Below are 21,277 nucleotides of genomic sequence, written 5' to 3'. Positions count from 1 at the left end.
TTCTGTCATATAGAATTTTAAATTCTAAATGTTTGTGACTGCACTAACAAAAGCTGATTCCAGAACCACTAATATTTTCAAAAGGAAATAAACGAACTAGATTAAGAAACTATGTGGCATCACTTACCGCTTATTCAAGATACTATGTGGCATCACTCGGTTATTACATACCCTTTTCATTGGTTTAATTATGTACTGACTACCAGATATTGCAGTGCTTCAGACATATCCCAGCTATATTCATGAAACATAGATGGCGCAATATATATTTACAACATATGTTTGATTTATGAATATGTAAACAAGCCACTTTGGCTTGTTTTAAATTTTTTGAAAGAAATATATAAATTAATAACACACGAATATTAAAAAATTATTTGTAATTATATTTATTTTAAATTTATTTATCATAAATTAGTTTTTAAAAAAGTTTATTTGTCATGAAAATTTTTATTTTAATAATATGTTTGTATCATGATGTTATAAAACAATAACATATTTTTAATGATACTACATGTTTTGTTAACTTTAAATATCCATTTATTTATAGGAAAAATCAAAGTTACAATTATTTGTTATTTAGTGTTTTGTTAGCATTACCAATCTTGGTTTATAAACAAAAAATTGGATTTCGCGTATTTTTTGGATATTTTTTTGATTGAGAGTAAATTAAAAATTACTCTCTATCATAAAGTTACTGTATATTTCTTACAGGAAAGTACGCGAAAAGACCTATTATTGCGAGCGATAGTCAATTTCTTTACGTACAGCTTACATACTTATGATTTTTAAAATTTAAATGGATCTTTTTCACATCTTTTGCTCTAAAAAGTAAGTTAACGAAATGATCGGGGAAAACTAAAAATATATTCATACTCTGTGGACTATAGCAAAACGGAATTGGTATATGAGAACCCCTGCATTTTTTTGTGTATCACTGTGAAACTATTTAAACAAAACCAAAATTAGCATTTTCTCACTATTTTTTATGTCCAGGTTTTTTTGTTTTGTCCAGCTTTTTAAAGCCCAATGTCCCAATGCTTTATGCGAATCGGAATCTGGCAACCCTAGTAAAAATATAAGTATGTGTAAAATTTCACATAGCTGCAGCGTGCGCACAAACTTTACATGGACACAGTCGGACGGACATAGCTAAATCGACTCAGGAAGTGATTCTTAACCGGTTGGTATACTTTAAGGTGGGTGTTACACACATCAGCACAAACGCATAATACCCTCCCCACTATAATGGTGTAGGGTATAAAATTTGATGCGGTCAACACACAAACAACATTTTTTTTTTATTGAAATTTTATATTTTATATAAGTAACTATACTATAGTAACACTCTATAGTTACTATAGAGTCATTTTACAAAAAGATCTGTCGGAGTAAGTTACACTAATCTTTTCAGATAAACTTAATCCAAAATAAAATACTTTGAAGAAAATAAACAAAAATAACGTTTCCAGTTTTTTACAATTAATTAAATTAAATTCTTTTGCGTTTATAATTTTTTAAAAGAAAAAACACATTTATTAAAAAAAAATACAAATATGATATTTAAGGGTTTCTATTTACTTACACTTAGTTCCTAGGTTAATATACCAAATAAGAATAACTTATATTTCTGCTTATAACTAGCTTTATAAAAATTACTTTAAAAAATCCAATTAATACCAAATAGATTTTTATTTAAAATGGAATAGTTACTTTAAAATTCTATGACAAATCTAAAAATTTACATTACGAAATCCTTTAATGACAGGATGTCTAACTAGTAATATGGAAAACATGTTTTTGTTGTTTTTGTTTTCAATTCATTAACTTTACAAAATTCTAGCTTAATATAAATAATATATGTAATTAAAATTAAAGTATAGCAGGAATTTCCAATTACAATTAAATTATTTTTTACTAAACAACTATCTAATTTTTAAATTTAAACTTAACTCAATGTACAAAAATTTTTATTACATATTCATACTTAGTCAAAAAAGTCATATAAAATAAAAGAGTCCTTAGAAAGAATTTTTGGATATTTAGACCTGGAAATATTAAATATATGCACTTCTTTAGAGAAAGAAAAATCTTAACATTTATAAATGCAAATAAATTAGAAAAATTTAAGCAATTTTTATACAAAGCGGAAACTATGAAAGTTGTTTAAACATTTGGCTGTTGGTTCGCAACATTATTGCCCACCTGGCCGGGTGGATGTGAGGCTCCCCCACCTTCAACGGAACCTGATTCTGCATCTGAATCTTTAAGCGATGTTGCTTCTTCATCTCCCATGAGAGCACGGTACTTTTTGGCAATAGCTTCCCAGTCAGCAACGTTTTCAATGCGATTTTGGTTGGCAGCCGAAAAACTGGTTTGAGAACCCAACGGTGATAAGTGTACCACTGATAAGGCCATGGAATCTAGGTAACGAGTATTAACAACATTATTAGTTACATTTTATCTAAATTATGATATTATTACAAAATTTTGAGCTATAAGCCAATTTCCTTATTTAAATTAAATATATTTATAAGAGTTCACTTGGCTTCACGTAGCTGCAAAACTTATCAAAATAAACTTCTTATTGGAGGAAGCTTTTTTTGAGTTATGGGAAAATTTGCAGCGACACATACATTTCCTACCTTTCTTGATCTTGGAAAGCCATTTGGCTCCAGCTTTCGTACGGGGACTGGCCTGGCGTATTCCCATCATCTGTACCAGACTTGGACGCTTCTTTTTCTTCATGCGAGCCTAATTTTTGGTTTGGTATGTTAACATTTAACGCAAGAGCGAGACAAGAGACAACAAATACAATGAGAATGAGAAAATAACAAATACACACAGATAAACATTTACAAAAACTTAATAAGTGCCATAGTTTTTTACTTTACGTGATTAAGTGAAAGAAATTGTAGAGTGCTGTGAGTCAGGAGGGTATAAACATTTTTAATTTAATTTTGTGCATTTGTGAACGGTGCATTTTAAAGATAATTTTTTTCTGTTGCCATATTGCTTTAAATGAATTGGGGAAAAGGTCACAATTGCTTTTCTGAGATTGGTATTAATTTTTTTGTGGTTGTGTAAGGTAAGAATTCCTTTGTTATATAGAAATTCTGTTTGAGCAGTTGTTATACACACTTGATATTTTACCTTGACCTTCTCAACGATCCACATAAACCAGGTGGTAACTAAATTAAGCGGGGATGGCGCTGTTGTTGTGCGATGCATATTGCGTATAAGCTTTGATAGACCAAATTTCCATTCAATATCAGATTGGGCCTATTATTTTCAATTAGGTTCACATATATTTTATTTTGTTTTAGAATGAGTATTGATGAATTGATGAAATATATTGAAATATAGATAGTAGCATTCCATGTTTATGAAATGAAAATAAAGAAAGTAAACGAAAATTAAAATTATATATATAATTTTATTTAAGCTATATATTCGAAGATTTAAGCGCTGTAACTTATAAATAATATGCAAATAATCTAATATTAACAAAGTTTCTACTCAGGTGGAGTCAATGTCTAGCAAAAATTCGGTCATAAATATAATTTACTGTTGCCAGAGTGATCCTAAGATATTCAAAGAAAATTTAATAATTTGTTGTATTTATCCGTTATCTCTTTAGTATTATTGTCAATGTATTACAGTATCAATGTAATTATAGTTCTTATTCGAAAACTCTTTTTCCATCTCACTTCAATTTTTAAGCAACTTACTCCATAACATTGATATTAAATACGTCTGACCTATCTTCAGTTGTGTTGATCGTTGTTTGTATATTCGAAGAAGCAATTGAAACAACTGATAATGGAGTGACTTAAACTGAAATACAATTAGTACTGTATCGTTTAGGTTCTCTCTCCTGTTTAGTTGAAGATATAGTGTAATGTTCATATTTTTGTGCTTTCCTGTTTTTTTCTTACTGCACAAAATTCAGATTTTTTCTCATCTTTATGCAATCAAAATTCACAGCTCAAGTGTGATACATACAGTGTACAGTATTTCTTGGTGATTTTACTTTTTGCACACTGGTGGCGTTGTCTTCATAAATTAAAGCAAGGCATTTCTTGCTTACACTTTAACAACTGGAGGCATTATTAGAAACTCTGTTGATATTAGAATATTCCTTTAAAATTATAATTATTATATTCCAATAAATTGTTGAATTTTTTAATAGACATGCAATTTAAAAAACATGCTGTTGGTTATATACACATATTAACAGTAACAGTAACATTTAAAAACTATTGTTTATGTTTAGAACTTGTATTTAAGGACAAACACAAAAGCTTTTTTTCTTAAAATTGCAATACTGCAAAGCTTTTCTTCTTATTAGAGCTATTCTAAACATACATTTGTAAATTCATGTTGAATCAATTTCATAACGCGAATAGCCTTTTAGTAAACAAAATAAAAAACTTTACTAAAATACGCGCTTAAAGCTTTCTAATTTATGGTGGAAAAGCTTTTAGAATTATCTTTAATATACAAAATATTTGAAAATTGTATGTTAAAGAATAAATTTTATGAAATATATAATATCTTGAAAAAAATTGTACACAAAAGATGCAAGTCTGGGCAGTAGATGGAACTACACATTTACACATAGTATACATAGATACAATAAATATAGAAGTAAAAAAACCGACAAATGTTAACAGTATTATTAAGTATTTTACAACAAATAAAAATTTAAACCCTAGAACATTATATATCCTTAGTCGTTAATATCTAACTGAGCTGAAAAAGACATCCTTCTTAAGATTAAATACATATATATACGATTAAATAAATAAAATATAATTGTTCTGTTGTTATATGTTTAGAATACCTGTATCCTTTGATAGGTATCGGACATCATAGCAATTAATAGATTGATTAGCACCACCACCGACACCAACATATAGATACCAAATACTATTTTAAATAGATACTCCACCCAATAGGGTTGAGTGGGCGTAGCTAGATTTTTGATTTTGTCAACTTGTGTCTGTTCAGTCGTCGTTTGACCAAACACGGCAAAAAATAATAATTCAAACGAATTTATCGGATGCATGCGCACTGTGTGTCCATAAACATTTTATCACACATGCACGAAGATACAAACCATTGGTAGGATAAATAAGAGGAACAAACACAGTACACACCGGATATTATTACAATAATAAATGATAAAATAAATTATACATTGAACAAATAAAAACATTAACAACGCCCACATACGGCGAAAGGGTGACAGTGATGATGTCGATGACCATTATGAGGATTTTTTTTATTTTGTTGTTGTTGTATTGTAACCAAAAGTCCACCAAAAATGTCGTTGTCAAATAAAGAACCAACAAAAAGAGAAGAAAACAAAAAAATTAGTTTTTCAATACCAACCTGAATTCGCTGATAAGTATCCGACATCATGGCAATGAGTAGATTTATGAGAACAACCACAGACACTAGTAGATAGATGCCAAATACAAATTTGAATAGGACCTCAGTCCATTCGGGTCTTAAGTGGCGCATTGGATTTATATCCACGGTGGTAGTTTGACCAAAAACCGCAAAAAACAGTCTTTCAAATGCCAAAAAAGGTGTCATTGGTCCTTGATTTTTTGAACGGATTTTCATTTAATGCACAAATTAATTGCATTCATTTGAAAATTTAATTAATTGAGCATGATTGGTAGTAAAGGAATTGGTAGGATATTTATTAATTAGAAAATTCCTTAATGATCTGAAGTGTGTTTTTTGACAACAATTAAAATGTCAGTAGGTGCTGTACCGTTGGCTTGCTTTAATTGTTTTAATTTGTGTGCTAGAATGTGTGGAAAGCGTCATAAGCCTGTATTAGAATTATCACATAAATGTATAGATATTTTTGTTTCTTTTCTGATTTTAAAAATCCTTAAGTGAACACCAACATGCGTAATACATTCTTTTATTTTTATAAAAAAATCACGACATCAATAGCCAAGAAAAGTAATGAAATTAAATTATAACATGCACCAAAAATAAAAAGCTGAAAAGTAAATATCATTATGAAAATATATTCTAAAACATTTTTCTATTATTTCCTCCATTAAATTGAAATTATTTATATTAAATATATTTTATCGTTATCCTAAACACTACATTAATCTTTTACTTGGGAATCGCATATTTAAACTGTACGAAAAAATTTAACAAGTTTTCGTTTAACGAATTATTAGCTTAGAACGTAACCGTGACATTTTAGAGGAAATGAAATTAGTCGTAATAACTTTGCTTTTTTATATTTTTTAAAATTTCTAGATTTTCAATACCACTTACGAAACAATCATAACTTTTTCTTATCATGTAGTTAATGAATAGGACTTGTCACTATTGCGTACTAAGCTAACAAAATATTAACATATGTATGTATATAATTACATATTTCTACTAATATACTAATAAAATAAATTTCGGCATTTTACACACATATGTCATAAAAAGATTAAGTGGAGGTTAACTTGATCGAAAAATTCATATGGATAAAAATAATTAAATTCATAAATTAATAATTTCAATTATTATCAGTATCTTCTACTAGGAGAATACTAAAAAAGTAAAAATTTTTTTGTTATATAATTACCCCCATATTCATAAATGCTTAATAAAGTTATTGATGGTAGACCTAAAATAAGCGATTAGAATCTTTATGAATACGGGGGTCGGTTATGTAATAAAAGAAATAAATTAAAAGCAATTTTTGTCCGAACTCTGAAACTCAGCTAAATCCAAATAATAATATAGAATGTGCATAAGAAATAAAGATGTAAAAATAAAATTGAGAAATTGTGCTACAGTTAAAAGCTTTTGGAAAAAAACATGCTTTTTTAAAGGAGGAGTTGATAGAGCTATAGATGTTACTAGTAAATATAAGAAAAAACATAAAATAATCTTTTGTAAATGAAAATACCAACGAAAGAAACACGAAGAACTCAGTAAGCGTTATTTTTGGGCCAACAAAAATAAAGTAATACAATATCTATTGTTGTGTTCATCTTCTCAAGTTATAAAAACGTAAAATAATTACATAAATTAAATCTAAAATACATTTTCGAATATTTGTTATGTATTTCAAAAATGTACTTAAAAATTTCATGTAAAAGAAACAAAAATCAATTATCAGTTTATTTTCAATAATTTTTATCACATTTTGATAAACACTTTTCCACAACATCAAGTATACACAAAATAAACACACATAAAATGACCAACAAAAACAACATTTAACACCACGCACTCCTAATAAAGGCCAACATGCCAATAGCCCAAATAAGGAATAACATTTTCGCAGCAAGCGTATGGATCCCAACAAAAAAAGGTTTTTTTTTTATTATTTGGGTGTATTTTAGAACTGAAAGAGAAACACACAACATCGAAGGCAAATTACACAAATGCGCACATAAAATAATCATTTTGAATGATTAAATGCTGAAGGTGTTAAATTGGAATTCAACACTTACGATCATCTTTATGCTTGCGGCGAAATTCACTCAACATACTGCGACTAGAGTCAACATAGTTCTCTGCAGGCGGTGGGCGAGGTGTGGGCATGTCATCTGAATTTAAAAACGGAGGGCATTCTTAAGTAAAATCTTATAAATTTAAATCAAATACACCATATGGACGAAGTCGGATTCCACAACTTAAGCTTCGGATATCAAATATATTATGTATATTGTTGTCCATTTTAAAAAATGCTATCAAACATTAAATCGGCTAATAAATAGTTTGCTTTAGCATTTTATATCTAGTAATCATTAATTTTAAATGATGTAGAAACTTCAGTTGTGGAAGCCGAGTTCTTTTAGTGCGGACACTTTTTAATACATATTTTTAATAATAACAGTCTGTAATTGTTCGGCATGCAAATTTCGTTTTTCATTTAATCATGATTTGATACTTATCGATTTTAGTTAAAATTTATTTCATTAAATAAAAATATAAATATTAATTATAAGATATGGAAACACCAAAAAATTAAACAACATCAATTAAAATTAAATACCCAAAGCAAATCATGAACTTACCGTCACTGAAATATCCACGATTACGATTCTTCTTTTCAAACGATCTTAACTCCTCGGGAGTAAAATTGGCAAATGATTGATTCAGAGCTACTATGTGCATAGAAAAGCCGAAAACGAATATAGCTAACACAGCCAAAAATCTCGCCAAATCCTTGAGCAAATCGCCAATAATAATGGCCCAGGGCCCAAAGAGATGATGGAACGAGAGGAAGTCTAAAATTTGTACACATGCAAGCAAGAAGGCCAAAGCAAAGCATTGATTGCGACAATATATAAGCGTTGGCCAATATTCTTTGGACACGAAGCAGAAGGCCGTTACATGAACTCCAACACCGGCCATTCCCAACAGCAGCACTAACAATTTTATAGATCCCAATCCCGATTTATCTGAAGGATTTGTCAACTCGAACAAAAGTAAACCGCTCAACCAAATGAGCAGGCCTATTTCGTACCAGTAGGGGACCAAGCTTAGTCGAAGCACCGGATAAATTGGAGTTATACCCACAATACTGAGATGGATCATTAGATAGATGTGCGAGGTGAGGTAAGACATAAATTTTATAATAGGCACTTTGTTAAATTTGTGACCCATGGGAAAGGTAAAACCAATCCAAACGGGTGGGCAGATTATAAATGCTACTAGTAGTAGCAATATTTTCCAGGAAGCCCATGTCAAGGAACCTCGCCACAATTCCTGTTATAAGATCGTTTAATAAAAATCATTGAACTTTCAAATAGCCAGACTAACCTGCAGATATCTTTGTACCACTGTATGGGCTATAACCTCTTTCTGTTCATTTTCTATTAATACATCTAAAAACTCCACATTTCTTTTATCGGTCGCTTGTAAAATTTTTCCCGCAGAGTCAGAACCGGCGGCTAAGGCCAATAGTTCGGTCGCCATAGCCTCACATTGTTTGCCAGCTGCTACTAGATCCTTAGCACGCTCTTTTTCCTAAATGGAAAGAACAAAGTCGTGTAATATATAAAATATATAAAATCTCCAAATGTACCTTAGTGGATAAAATCATATAAATGTTAGATAATTTGGCAGCTGTATCTACGGGTGCAGGCGAAACCAAAACAAATTCCTGTATCGGTTTATTGTTGTGATTTTTCGAGACCACCATCAAGTTGTATACAAAGCGTTTGTCGTCCATCAAACCATAGGTGTCATGTTCCTTATTCATTAGATACCTGAGAACGTCATTGTGTCCTTCGGAAGCAGCAAACCATATAGGGGCACAACCGTAATTGGTTTCAGATTTTGGAGAGGCTCCAGCCTCACACAAAAGTTTCACCACTTCTAAGTGACCGGCTTTGGCAGCACAATGCAGTGGCGTCCAACCATTTTTGTCAGTTGCATTTATTTCTGCGCCTTGACCCAGCAAAATCTCCACCATCTGAAAATGACCATGCATAGCAGCTATGTGTAAACCAGTGCGACCATGGCGATCTGTAGACTGGAGAAGTTCTGCCGAGCGACTCAGAAGTAAACCAACCACTGACATGTGACCACCGAAGCACGCCAAATGAAGAGGATTGTAACCCTAAATAAAAGGTTAAAAAATAATTGTTGATTGTTACACAACAAATAACTTTATATATAACTCACATTCTCTGTGGTAGCTGCATCCACCTGCACTCCGGCTGAGTTCAGCAGTAATCGTACTACGTTCTCGTTGCCTGAATATGCTGCCAAATGTAGGGGAGTCATCCCCGATTCTGTACCCAACTCACCAAACAAACTTTGTCCTGTCGGCGTTTCTGATTTTACTGTGGCCGGTACACTAGTAAGAAGTTCTCGCACCGTATCCGCCTGTCCATAGTAGGCTGCCACATGCAACGGTGTCAGTCCCAATTTCTTGCTGGTGATCCTCAAAGAATTTGTACTTTTCAAAACGTCCAATACCTGGCCATGGCCGTTCTGAGCCGCCAAATGCACAGCTGTAAATCCGGCTTTATTCTCCTCCGTACATGATGCTCCAGCTCTAACCAACGCCTTCACTACATCTGCATGACCTCCTTCTGCTGCTAATTGTAATGGTGTCGCGTCAGTCAATTTATTTCTAGCAGATATCACGCCAGATCGATCGAACTTCATTAGTTCCTCGATCACCTTAACAGAACCCTGCATGGCAGCAATATGGGCACAGGTATTTCCATCTTTACTAGTAGCATTTACCAGTGATGGATGTTGCTGCAGAAACAATTTGGCCACTTCTGAGTAGTTGTTCTGCGCGGCGACATGTATGGGTTTCTGTCCCAAGTCATCGGTCGCGTCTATGTTAGCTCCCAATTCTAACAAGAGCTGACATACCTCCATCTGACCGCTGGCCGCAGCCAGATGAAGTGGCGTTTGTTTGCGTAATGTTAAAATGTCAATAACTGCATTGTGATCCTTGATGAGAAACTTCACAAGATGAGTGAAGCCGTTCATCGCGGCCAGATGTAACGCCGTGCGACCAACTCGAGATTTCGAATTGATAAAAGCCTTATTAGTCAATAGAGCATCGCATACATGCAGATACCCTCGTTCGGCAGCCAAATGCAAAGCAGAACGACCCTCGATATCGAATACATCAACTCTGGCATGATTCGCTAAAAGGTTGTTGACCAGTTCCATATGCCCTCTATGACAGGCAATCAGTAAGGGCGTCCATCCTATGGACGACTGACGGTTCATGGCCTTCTGTATGTCCGTCGGATTCATGTGGGCGATCATTTCCATTAATACGTCATTGTTGCCCGCCATCGCACAATAATGGAAGGCAGTTTCCAGAGCATTTTTAGTCTGCAATGTAACATCAGCACCATTCTCCAGCAACATACTCACTATTTCTTTATCGGACTCGGGTATTTTAACTTCTTCTTTAGTAATTTGGCAAGTAAAATGTAGCGCAGTGGCACCATCTTCATTAACGGTATTTATGTAAGAAGTGGCTTTGTCGGATCCATGTTTCTCTTTCACAGTTTCAATCAGATGTTTAACAATCTCAGGATGACAGGCGCGACAGGCCATATGCAAAGGAGTTTCGCCAGTCTAAAATCATTACCAAATAAAAAACAATTAAGACATTGATCAAAAAATTTTAATTAAGACAGCGCATCTTTTGCCTAAGCAAAATTATAGCGAATTTCTTACATTGGACTTATAAAGGGGATCGCCACCATCTTCGAGAAGTTGCATCAGCGTTGCCAGATTACCATGACGGGCGGCAAAATGTACCGGCGTCAGGCCATCATCGGTAGTTAAATTGGGACTAGCACCGGACTTAAGGAGCATTAAAGCACAACGATCTCCATCCTTAACTCGTGCGGCTAAATGTAAGGGAGTCTCATGAGATTTACCACCCCGGACATGAACATCGGCTCCAAAACCAAGTAGTGTCTCAACCACTGCTGGTTTGCATGCTTCGACCGCTATATGTAAAGCTGTGTAATTATCCTATTGGTAAAATTAAAAGAAATTTGTGAAATTTGAACACAACTTGCTTAACAACGATACCCACATTAGTTGTTACATCGACTTTTTCCCCTTTTTGCAAGAGAGTATTAATAATGCCGGTATGGCCATAAGCAGCAGCTGTATGGATACTACGAGCTCCATCTTTATTGGGCATATGCAGGTAAACTCCTTTCTTGAAAAGCATAGTGGCACATTCTGCGTGGCCATTAAGAGAAGCAATATGCATTAATGTACTGCCATCTTTGGTTCGCTCAAATATACTGGCTTTAAATTTATCGGCTAAAATTTCAATAACATGAGCATGACCATTCTCAGCAGCCAAATGCATAGGAGTTCGATCTGGGAAAGAAAATATAATAATACAAGCTTTTCATTGCATTTAATAATAAAACTACTTACCTTGATTATCCGCTATTGAAGCAGATGCTCTTACACCATAAAAGTACTTTAACAATGCTTCATCTCCTTCAGCTGCCGCTATGTGTAGAGGTGTTTGCCCTTCACCATTTTGTGTATCAACATTAGTGCCATAGTCCACCAATATGCGTACCATATCAACATCCCGCCGCCTGGCAGCCAAATGCAAGGCTGTGTCTCCATTGGCTGCCGTAGCCTTAGAATAAACAACACAACAACATTAGTGAAACAACCATTAAAATCGTGTAAACATGATATGATTAAATTAAAATTTTATTTATGTTTTTATTTTTACGTTAGCAGTATGCTACTTCTAAAAAATGTTTATGCTAGAGGTCAAAGTTAACTTGGCAATATGCAAATCAGTTTGAACTTTTACTAAAATAATGAAAAAGTTACACGTGCAAATAACATGAAGTAATTTAATAAGAAACGACAAGTTAGTGCACGATGATGTTGTTTACAAGAATTTCAAGGAGCAATAAGAGAGTGAATGGTATAAGGACATTACCAATGCGTGCAAATGCATCCAATCATTACATTATAACCTATATTTTGTGGGCTTTTTGATTATAATGAATAATGAAAGTTAACTACTTATTTTGCAAAAGTTAGTTAGGCGGCATTTTACTTTTCGTATGTACATAGGTGTGTGTATATATGTATGTTTTGTTCGTACTTTTTAAGCAACTGGTAGATATTTATGTAAATAACAAGTAGGGAAGTATAGTCGGGCATGGCCGACCATATAATACCCTACACCATGAGTATATTTTAAAACTTTTTATTTTTCACAAAGAAACTTTTATGTTGAATTTTACGTTAATTCCAAAGTATTTAAGCAATTTATTGATAAAAAACAAATTTTCTAAATGAGGCTTTATATAGGAGTCAAACATGAGCCGATCCTCATTAAATTTGGGAAAAGGATATATTTTTAATATTTAATAGTTAATTATGTTGAGTTTTATTGCGATACAAATGGTTACAAGTCAATTTTAGACGTTTAAGACATTTTTTGAAGGGGGGTTTGTATGGGGGCTAGGGTCAAATAGTGGCCGATCATTACGATTATCTGCAGTGTCATTTTTACTTATATAAAACTTATTTGTGCCAATTTTTAGATAGATAATAGTATATTTGACGTAATTATGGCATAAAAAGCCCAAATCGGGAGGTACGGTTGTATTGGGGCTAGGTGAAATAATAGACCGATTTCAACCATTTTCAATAGGCTTCGTTCTTATGCCAAAAAACATGCTTGGTCCAAATTTCATCAAATTATCTTGAAAATTGCGGCCTGTACCTTGCGCAAAAGGTTTACATGGACAGCCAGCTAGCCAGCCGGACGGACGGACATGTCTTAATCGACTCAAAATGTGATTCTGATCGATCAGTATACTTAAAGGTGGGTGTAGGACCAATATTTTTGTGTGTTACAAACATCAGCACAAACGTATAATACCCTCCCCACTTTAGTGGTGTAGGGTATAAAAATGTATTGAAGCAAACGTTTATATCTTGACTGAAAGAAGAAATATCAGTTAAACGATAGCTGGATAGAAGTTTATTTGAGCAAAAACCATTTTCCAACTCAACCTATCATAAATTCTAAACAAATTAAAAAAAGAACACGCAAAACTTTACCTTTTATTTAACAATTATTAAGCTATATTCTTGTGCTGGAAAAAATTTGCACTCTTCTAGCAACACAACATATTCAAACGTGTCAATGTAGTTATATTGTAAATGTTCTTTAATTATTTAAATACATATGATTTGTATTGCAATACAACATGTCATTAACAATTTAACGCTCTTCACATAAAATTAAATTTTGTATGACAAATCGCCTTGTTGGCATGTTAGGAATTGCGTTTTCAATTATTTAAAATCATAGAAAGTTGCCTTACATTTTCTGTTTTTATTACATACATACATACATACATACATACATACATACATACATACATACATACATACATACATACATACATACATACATACATACATACATACATACATACATACATAATACATAATACATATTTACATACATACATACATACATACATACATACATACATACATACATACATACATACATACATACATACATACATACATACATAATACATACATACATACATACATACATACATACATACATACATACATACATACATACATACATACATACATACATACATACATACATACATACATACATACATACATACATACATACATGCATCCATACATATATAGCTTTAATAATTTCATATTTAAAATAAAAATATGTAATTTTAAAATTAATTCATACCTTTAGTTGATCAGCCGTTTGTGCTGCCAATAATTCTCTAACCATAGACTGATTTCCCGCTTCTACAGCCAAAAGGAGTGGAACTTTCCCTCTCTAAAAATAAATAAATACACAAAGAATTTTTTATATACATACCAAAATCAGGATAAAAATTTTGAAGCTTATAAGCAGGGCAAGGATTTCTATTCAAATGCATGTTTTTAGTCAGTAACTCAAAATAAATTTTAACTAGTTTCCTTTTCGAAAGAATTTGCTTTAAACTGCATATATTTTGCATATTTCCAACATTTTTATAGCATATTTTGCATTTTTTAAATCAATTTGTTTTGTTTTCTCTGTATTTCATAATATTACAACAAATTTGATATTTACATATTTAGAATTTTTTTAAATAAATTTCAACAAATTTCGATTTAACAACAAAATACTAGGTTCTATGAAATACAATTTTACATAGTTTTATATAGTTTTTAAAACCACAATAGTGCGGAGGTATTTTGAGTTTGTGCTGCTAATTTTTACGTCCAAAATATTGTTCCTTAAAGTATCGGTTCAGTATCAATTTCTAAATCTGTCCATCTGTGTGTCCATATTAAAAGATAACTTGATGAAATTTTGTTCTTACATCTCTCTCACCTAAAAACATTACCAAACGATAAAATTGAGATGAAATATAATTTATACAGAAATACATTTATTCACCAAATTTTATTAGAATTGTTATCAAGCTTTCCACTTTCAGACACTATTTAAAATTGTTTCTTAGTCTTAAATTTGTCATTCTCGAGGTCGTGGTTCCGTTAAAGTAGTATTATAGTACATAAAGCAGTCCTTAAAAACCTCTATATATTTAATATTTTAGTGCATGAAAATCCTTGCCTTGCTTATAAGATGTGTTCAATAATGTCAATAAGTTTTAAATAAAATTATATAGTTCATGTTTAGTGTATGAACAATCGACCAATTTTTGTCAGAAAAATTTTAAAAGCAGATTTTAAACGTATTTTTAAAAAAATTATAGACGTGATTGAAATTTTTTGTTCACACTTGTATGTATTTTATCAGTACTGTTTTTCGAAAAGCGAAATCAAAAATTCTCTACCGGACCTGTTGTGAGCTGCTTAACTTGTTCCTCAGATGGGAATCGACCCATCACTTCCGGTCTACCAGAGTATAACACTAACCTGACTATTTTTATGTATTGAATTATTTGTATATAGATATACTTAAGTGTTCATGTTTATTTCCAAATTAGATAAGCATGCAAAGTTTGTCGTATAATACGAAGCACAATAGGAAAATTCGTTAAATGTACATATATAAATTATCTCAATTTCCGCTTATCGTTTAATCGGATAATATTCTGCCGGTTAAAAACAAATTTTTTTTATCAAATTTTGATGCATTTTACAAATGCAACTATTATACACATAAATATTTATGTATATTTTATTAATATGTATAAAATAATGTTTTATTTACAATCTGTATTTAAACAATAAGTAAATTAGTTGAATATACATATGGTTAATTTCATGCCAAGTGACCCAACTTAAAAAATAGTAGGTCACACACAAATTTTCAGCTCTAGTGGTCAACTGCCGGACTTAGAGAAGTTTAAAGTTGGATATTTTGGTCATACAGGGTTTTATTCAAATAAGTATAACCTATTGGTCTTAAAAAGATTGTCCAAAGAAGTTCGGTTATATATTTCTTCATTCTTTCCAAAACAAAATAATTTTTTAAAATAAATTTTTAAAAAAAAATTTTTTAATTTTTTTTGTTTGTTTTTAAATGATCCCTTTTTTGCTTACACAATTTCCTTTAAGGACTTTGTAGTCCCACAATGGAATGCGAGTGGGATATCTATCAAAAAAATTATTTTTTATCTCAATATTTGACACTTAATTTGTCAAATCTTTCTTTTGAGTAAAAAATATACAACAAAAACTTCCATTTTGCAAAAAATGTGGGAAAATTTAGAGCCAAATATTACAGTCCTTCAAGGGAAATGTATCAGCTTTATTTTAAGCAAAAAAGGCCACATGTTAAAAAAAATATTTTTTAAAATAATAATTAAAAAAATAAAAAAAAACTTTTTTAAATGATAATTAAAAAGCTATCTGAACTCTTTTGGATAATTTTGGATAATAAGTAAAAAGTTCCACTCATGTATATTTTGTTAATTATGTAAGTACTTCCTTTCTCAATAGTAGGGAATCAGTTGTTCGACCTAAATGTAAACAACATGAAGAATTATTGTAAATATTGTTATGTTTACGTCGGTACCGACTGATACCACTTTGTGACTAAATCAATCACAAATACACACTATACAACATATTCTTATTATTCTGTATTATTGTCTAGCAGACCCCCATCTTCCCTAAGAATTTATAATAAAAAAGGGTAAAATCTTTACAAAATGTTTTCACAACATTTACTTAAGTATACATATATAAAAATATATTTTGTATATTGCATGTATATATTGTGTACAAATAAATGTAAATTTTAGATAAATTTTAATATGTTGTACTTACCCCGTCCGCTTTTAAACGTATATCCTTGCCAGCTGCTGCCAATAAAGCTCTTAAGATATTGGTTGCTGTACCAGTTTGACGACTCGATACCAAATGCACCGCTGTCTGTGCCCGAGACTATGAAAATGGGATTTAAATATTAATTACTAAATAAATCAAATAGTTATATTAAAAAGAGTTTATAACAATAATGTGCTGTCTCTTAAATCTCAGCAGCAACTAAGTGCAATTTGTAAATTATTTAAAGCTATAAACCATTTTCAGAATTTTGAATTTTATATATATGTTTGTGTTTTTATAATTGTTTCAATATCTAAGATTGACAAGTATTTTTTCGCCTTATTAAAATATTGTACTTGTATTAAATCAACATTGCGCAGTTCTCCCTGTCACATTCTACAGTCTGTTTGATGTAATTTTAAATTACTATAAAACGATTGTAATCTTTACCCTGCCTACTTTCAAAAACTATTCAAGACATAGTAGTGACATTGTTTTTCAAGTTTGAAATAACTATATACACTGACTCAAACAATTGTCCTTACAGCATGTATTTTAAAACGTATTTTGTGATATTTTCTAAAATATTTGTGCTATTACGAAAATGCTTTTTATCATAAATGATACAATTTAATTATTTTAATATATAAAATTTTAGAAAAAAAAAATAGTAAATTGTAATAAATTAACAAAAGGATCTATTCATATAGTATAAGACTACTTTTCGAAATTCACTTGGAATATATAACACATTTACTTGAAATCGGCATACGATTCATTGGTAGGTATTTATGATTCGGCATAGCGGAATATAAAACTCTTACATGTTATAGATATTAGAAATTATTTTGCTTAGATACCAAAATTGTTTATTGTTTATTGAAATTTCTATTTATTTATACAAGTTATGCGAACTGTACTATTTAGAACACAAACAAAGCAAAATTGTTGCTGAGAATCTATCTAATAATGCATAGTTTATTTCGATGAAAAATTAAGTTGTAAAGACATTTTTATTTCATAATATAATTATATCTAAAACAAAAATAAAGCTCAGGGAATTTTAATTTTCATCCGCTAATAGTGTTTACATCACTTTTTTAATTTTCTAAGAAATAGTACTCCCTAATTTAGCGATTGCAAAAGCAAATGCGAATGTAAACAAGTAAGAGTGTTATATTCGACTATGCCGAATCTTATCTACCCACAATCAAACCTCATTTGACTCGAATAAAACTTACTTATGTCAAATTTCATCTATATACTCGTATTTTTAGACTAGTTATAAGCGTTAAAGTTATTTTGTGAAGGAAACCTTATATAGGGGGATAGGGTCAATTATGGGTCGACCCTCATAAAATTTGGTAGACATAATTTGGTTCGTATTAAATTAAAGTATTTTTAAGCCAGTAATGAGCGATAAAGTCATTTTCTGAAGGGGACCTTATATGGGGGGTAGGGTGAATTATGGACCGATCCTCATAAAATTTTGCATAGTGATTTTGGATCATAAGGAACTTACTTATGTCTAATTTCATTGCTATATTCGTATTTTTAAACAAGTTATGGCGGTTAAAGCTGCTTTTCGAGGGTCCACTTGTATGGGGGCTAACCGAAAACGTGGACCGATATTGCCCATTTTCAATACCAAACAAACCTTACCTTTTTTGATGGTGTGTATAAAAATTATTAATTCGCATTCACATATATGAAAGTCAGCAAACGTTACATTCATAACAAAAACGAGATATATACTTTTCATTCCCAATCTTCTGTTCAAATGTGTGATGAAAACTTTAATTTGATGTACATAAGTTTTACTTTTAAGTCTTGCAAATGATGTTGTACAATTTACAATCCAAAGAACTCGTATTTAAAAACTCACATAACTGTTAAAACAAATACCTTAATCTTGTGTAGCTTATGAACTAAAATGAAGCCTTGAAATGTTTTGCACTGAATTTATAAATTAATATACATATACGAATGTTCTTGTCAAAAAATTCAAATGATTTATTGCCTATATATTTTTTTTTAAATTTGTTCTGTAATTTAAATTTTATAATGAAAATCATAAAATTGCGAGTAACAGTAAATCGATTTTAACAACAAGCAACCTTTGACAATTAAGTTGAACTTGATGTTCGCTAGCGACATGCTAAGTACTTATAAGCCATATCAGTTTCTTTTGAGAAAAGGAAAACTGCTTCTAATGCCAACAAGTCACACAATGCTTTCATAGAAAGAAACTAAAAAGTAAATGTCAAATTAATGCATCTTTTTGAACATGACCCTTCTAAATACACTTACAAAATTTTATATGTATTTTTAACAGCAGTTGAAGAAGTATAAACAAAACAACTAAAGGAAAATAGTTGCGCCGATGCATGTGCAATAATTTAATTTTTATTGCCTGACCTTTAATAACAGCGACACGCAGAAAATTCTTTAGACTTTTTGCCTAATTTCTAAGTATTTTTTGGTGACGTTTTCTTTATTGATTTTTTAATTTTAGTGAATATGGTATTTAGGCGGGAAAATTTGTTGAGTATTAGTGTTTTTTATTATTAATAATAAATATGATGTTAAACAGAACTGTTAAAGAGTTAATTATCCAATAATATACCAACATTTTGATGACAAATAAACGTTTAATTTTTTCCGATCACTTCGTTTAGTTACTTTTGTAAAGAGCAAAAAATATGAAAAAGAGATTTTTTTGTAGTTTTAACTACATCTTCTACTCTTAAAAAGTTAGATATAGTCGATATATTCATACATACATACATACATACATACATACATACATACATACATACATACATACATGCATACATACTCATACATACATACATACATACATACATACATACATACATACATACATACATACATACATACATACATACATACATACATGCATACATACATACATACATACATACATACATACATACATACATACATACATACATACATACATACATACATACATACATACATACATACATACATATGTACATACATACATACATACATACATAAATTCTACATTTATGTTAACAACTGAATTATTCAAAGTATTGATGTGTAAAAATTTAAATTAAGTTTATTTTTTGTGACTTACCCCTCCAGTTGAAAATGGATCAACTCCTCGTTTATTTAGCAACAGTTTTACGACATCCTCACGCGAATACATGGCTGCAATATGCAACACATTGTAATTGTCCTGCAAAATAAATAAAAAACAATAATAATTGAACATACACTGAAGAAAATATTATAAAACTGAGAGTTATGTGAGGATAATTATTCAATTTACTTGCAAACATGTTCAAAAGTAAGAAATGAAATTTCTTGGTATTTTATTGTAATTTGGAAACCATAATTGTGTAGAAGAAAATATTTACTTTTAGGTGTGACTGAGTAAAAACTTTCTTTTTAATTTTCAATCAGTTGAAACAATTAAATAGCGCACCTTGTTTTTGGATTTATAGTTTCTGATGAGTTATTACTTTACCACACATGCAACTTAAAAACCCTGACCATCATCATGTTTAAATTACACATGAAAACTAATGAATTTTTGTTGTTTTTTTCGGTCAGAATAAAAAAACAAATGTATGACTTCATCTCTTACTTAGTCCTGGTTCACACTAGGAAACTTTTGATTTTGTGTGTGAGAGAAAGAGATGGTTGATATTTCTTTCACAAAGAAAAATCAAAAGATTCCCAAAAAAAGTTTCCTAGTGTGAACCAGGTCTTACGTTATACATATACAATTTGGTAAAAGATTTTGGTTCTTTCAAAACATGTTAATGTTGACTTCCATGGTTGTACTCATATTTAAGCTAGTAATGAGCGGTAAAGTCATTTTCTGAAGGGGAATTTATGCAGAGGGTTGCGTTTAATTATTTGTCTGAAGAGGATCTTATCCTCCCAATAGTTAGTAGAGAGATTTTGGCTCATATATAACTTGTTTATGTCGAATTTATCTCTGTAGTCTCATTTCTGATAAGAAATAAATGTAAAAGTGAATTTCTGAAGGGAACCTTTTAAGAGGGGAATGGTCCATCAAGGACCGATCCTTACAAAAGTTAGTAAAGAGGTTTTGGCTTTCACAAAACTTACACGAATTTTATCGCTGTTCTCACATTTCTGAGCCAGCATTTTCTGAAGGGGACCTTATATGGGGTATAGGGTTAATTATGACATGGCTACATGATCTAAGAGTCTTATAAATCTTATATTAGGCGAATATTTCGATGTGTTACAAACGGAATAACAAAAACAATATACCCCCTCCTTTTTTGATGCTGGGTATAGTAAGGTAAGATTTTATAAATTTTAGCCATTATGTTTAATAAATTCCTGTTACACGTATTTATAATAACAAACATAATTTTACTGGAATAATCAATTATACGTTTCTATTTATCGTCCTGACAACAACAGCAAACAT

General features: G+C 31.0%; 1 protein-coding gene across 11 annotated transcripts in view; it reads right to left on the bottom strand.

The window, feature by feature from the left end:
- Positions 1-1,513: 1,513 nt before the first annotated feature.
- LOC111683862 (serine/threonine-protein phosphatase 6 regulatory ankyrin repeat subunit A) overlaps positions 1,514-21,277 on the bottom strand; it is a 31,043-nt gene continuing 11,279 nt past the window's right edge. Inside the window, exons 3-17 of one of the 11 annotated variants that reach the window (XM_023445994.2) lie at positions 19,943-20,044; positions 16,816-16,932; positions 14,273-14,365; positions 11,932-12,145; positions 11,576-11,871; positions 11,209-11,511; positions 9,679-11,106; positions 9,077-9,613; positions 8,812-9,018; positions 8,064-8,757; positions 7,497-7,592; positions 5,398-5,609; positions 3,154-3,282; positions 2,646-2,754; positions 1,514-2,423 (exon numbers count right to left, since the gene is read on the bottom strand). In XM_023445994.2, coding sequence (XP_023301762.1) covers positions 2,167-2,423; positions 2,646-2,754; positions 3,154-3,282; positions 5,398-5,609; positions 7,497-7,592; positions 8,064-8,757; positions 8,812-9,018; positions 9,077-9,613; positions 9,679-11,106; positions 11,209-11,511; positions 11,576-11,871; positions 11,932-12,145; positions 14,273-14,365; positions 16,816-16,932; positions 19,943-20,044 — 4,794 coding nt within the window. In that variant the 3' untranslated portion in view covers positions 1,514-2,166. Of the gene's footprint in view, positions 2,424-2,636; positions 2,755-2,889; positions 3,283-4,846; positions 5,077-5,397; positions 7,388-7,496; positions 7,593-8,063; positions 8,758-8,811; positions 9,019-9,076; positions 9,614-9,678; positions 11,107-11,208; positions 11,512-11,575; positions 11,872-11,931; positions 12,146-14,272; positions 14,366-16,815; positions 16,933-19,942; positions 20,045-21,277 lie in introns of those variants that run through there. The other 10 variants (XM_023445987.2, XM_023446002.2, XM_023446010.2 and 7 more) reach the window with 10 other exon arrangements.

This window comes from Lucilia cuprina, chromosome 2 (assembly GCF_022045245.1).
Source record: "Lucilia cuprina isolate Lc7/37 chromosome 2, ASM2204524v1, whole genome shotgun sequence".
NCBI classification, from domain to species: domain Eukaryota; kingdom Metazoa; phylum Arthropoda; class Insecta; order Diptera; family Calliphoridae; genus Lucilia; species Lucilia cuprina.
Note: the sequence above shows the minus strand (reverse complement) of the source record. Positions and strands in the feature narration are given on the sequence as shown.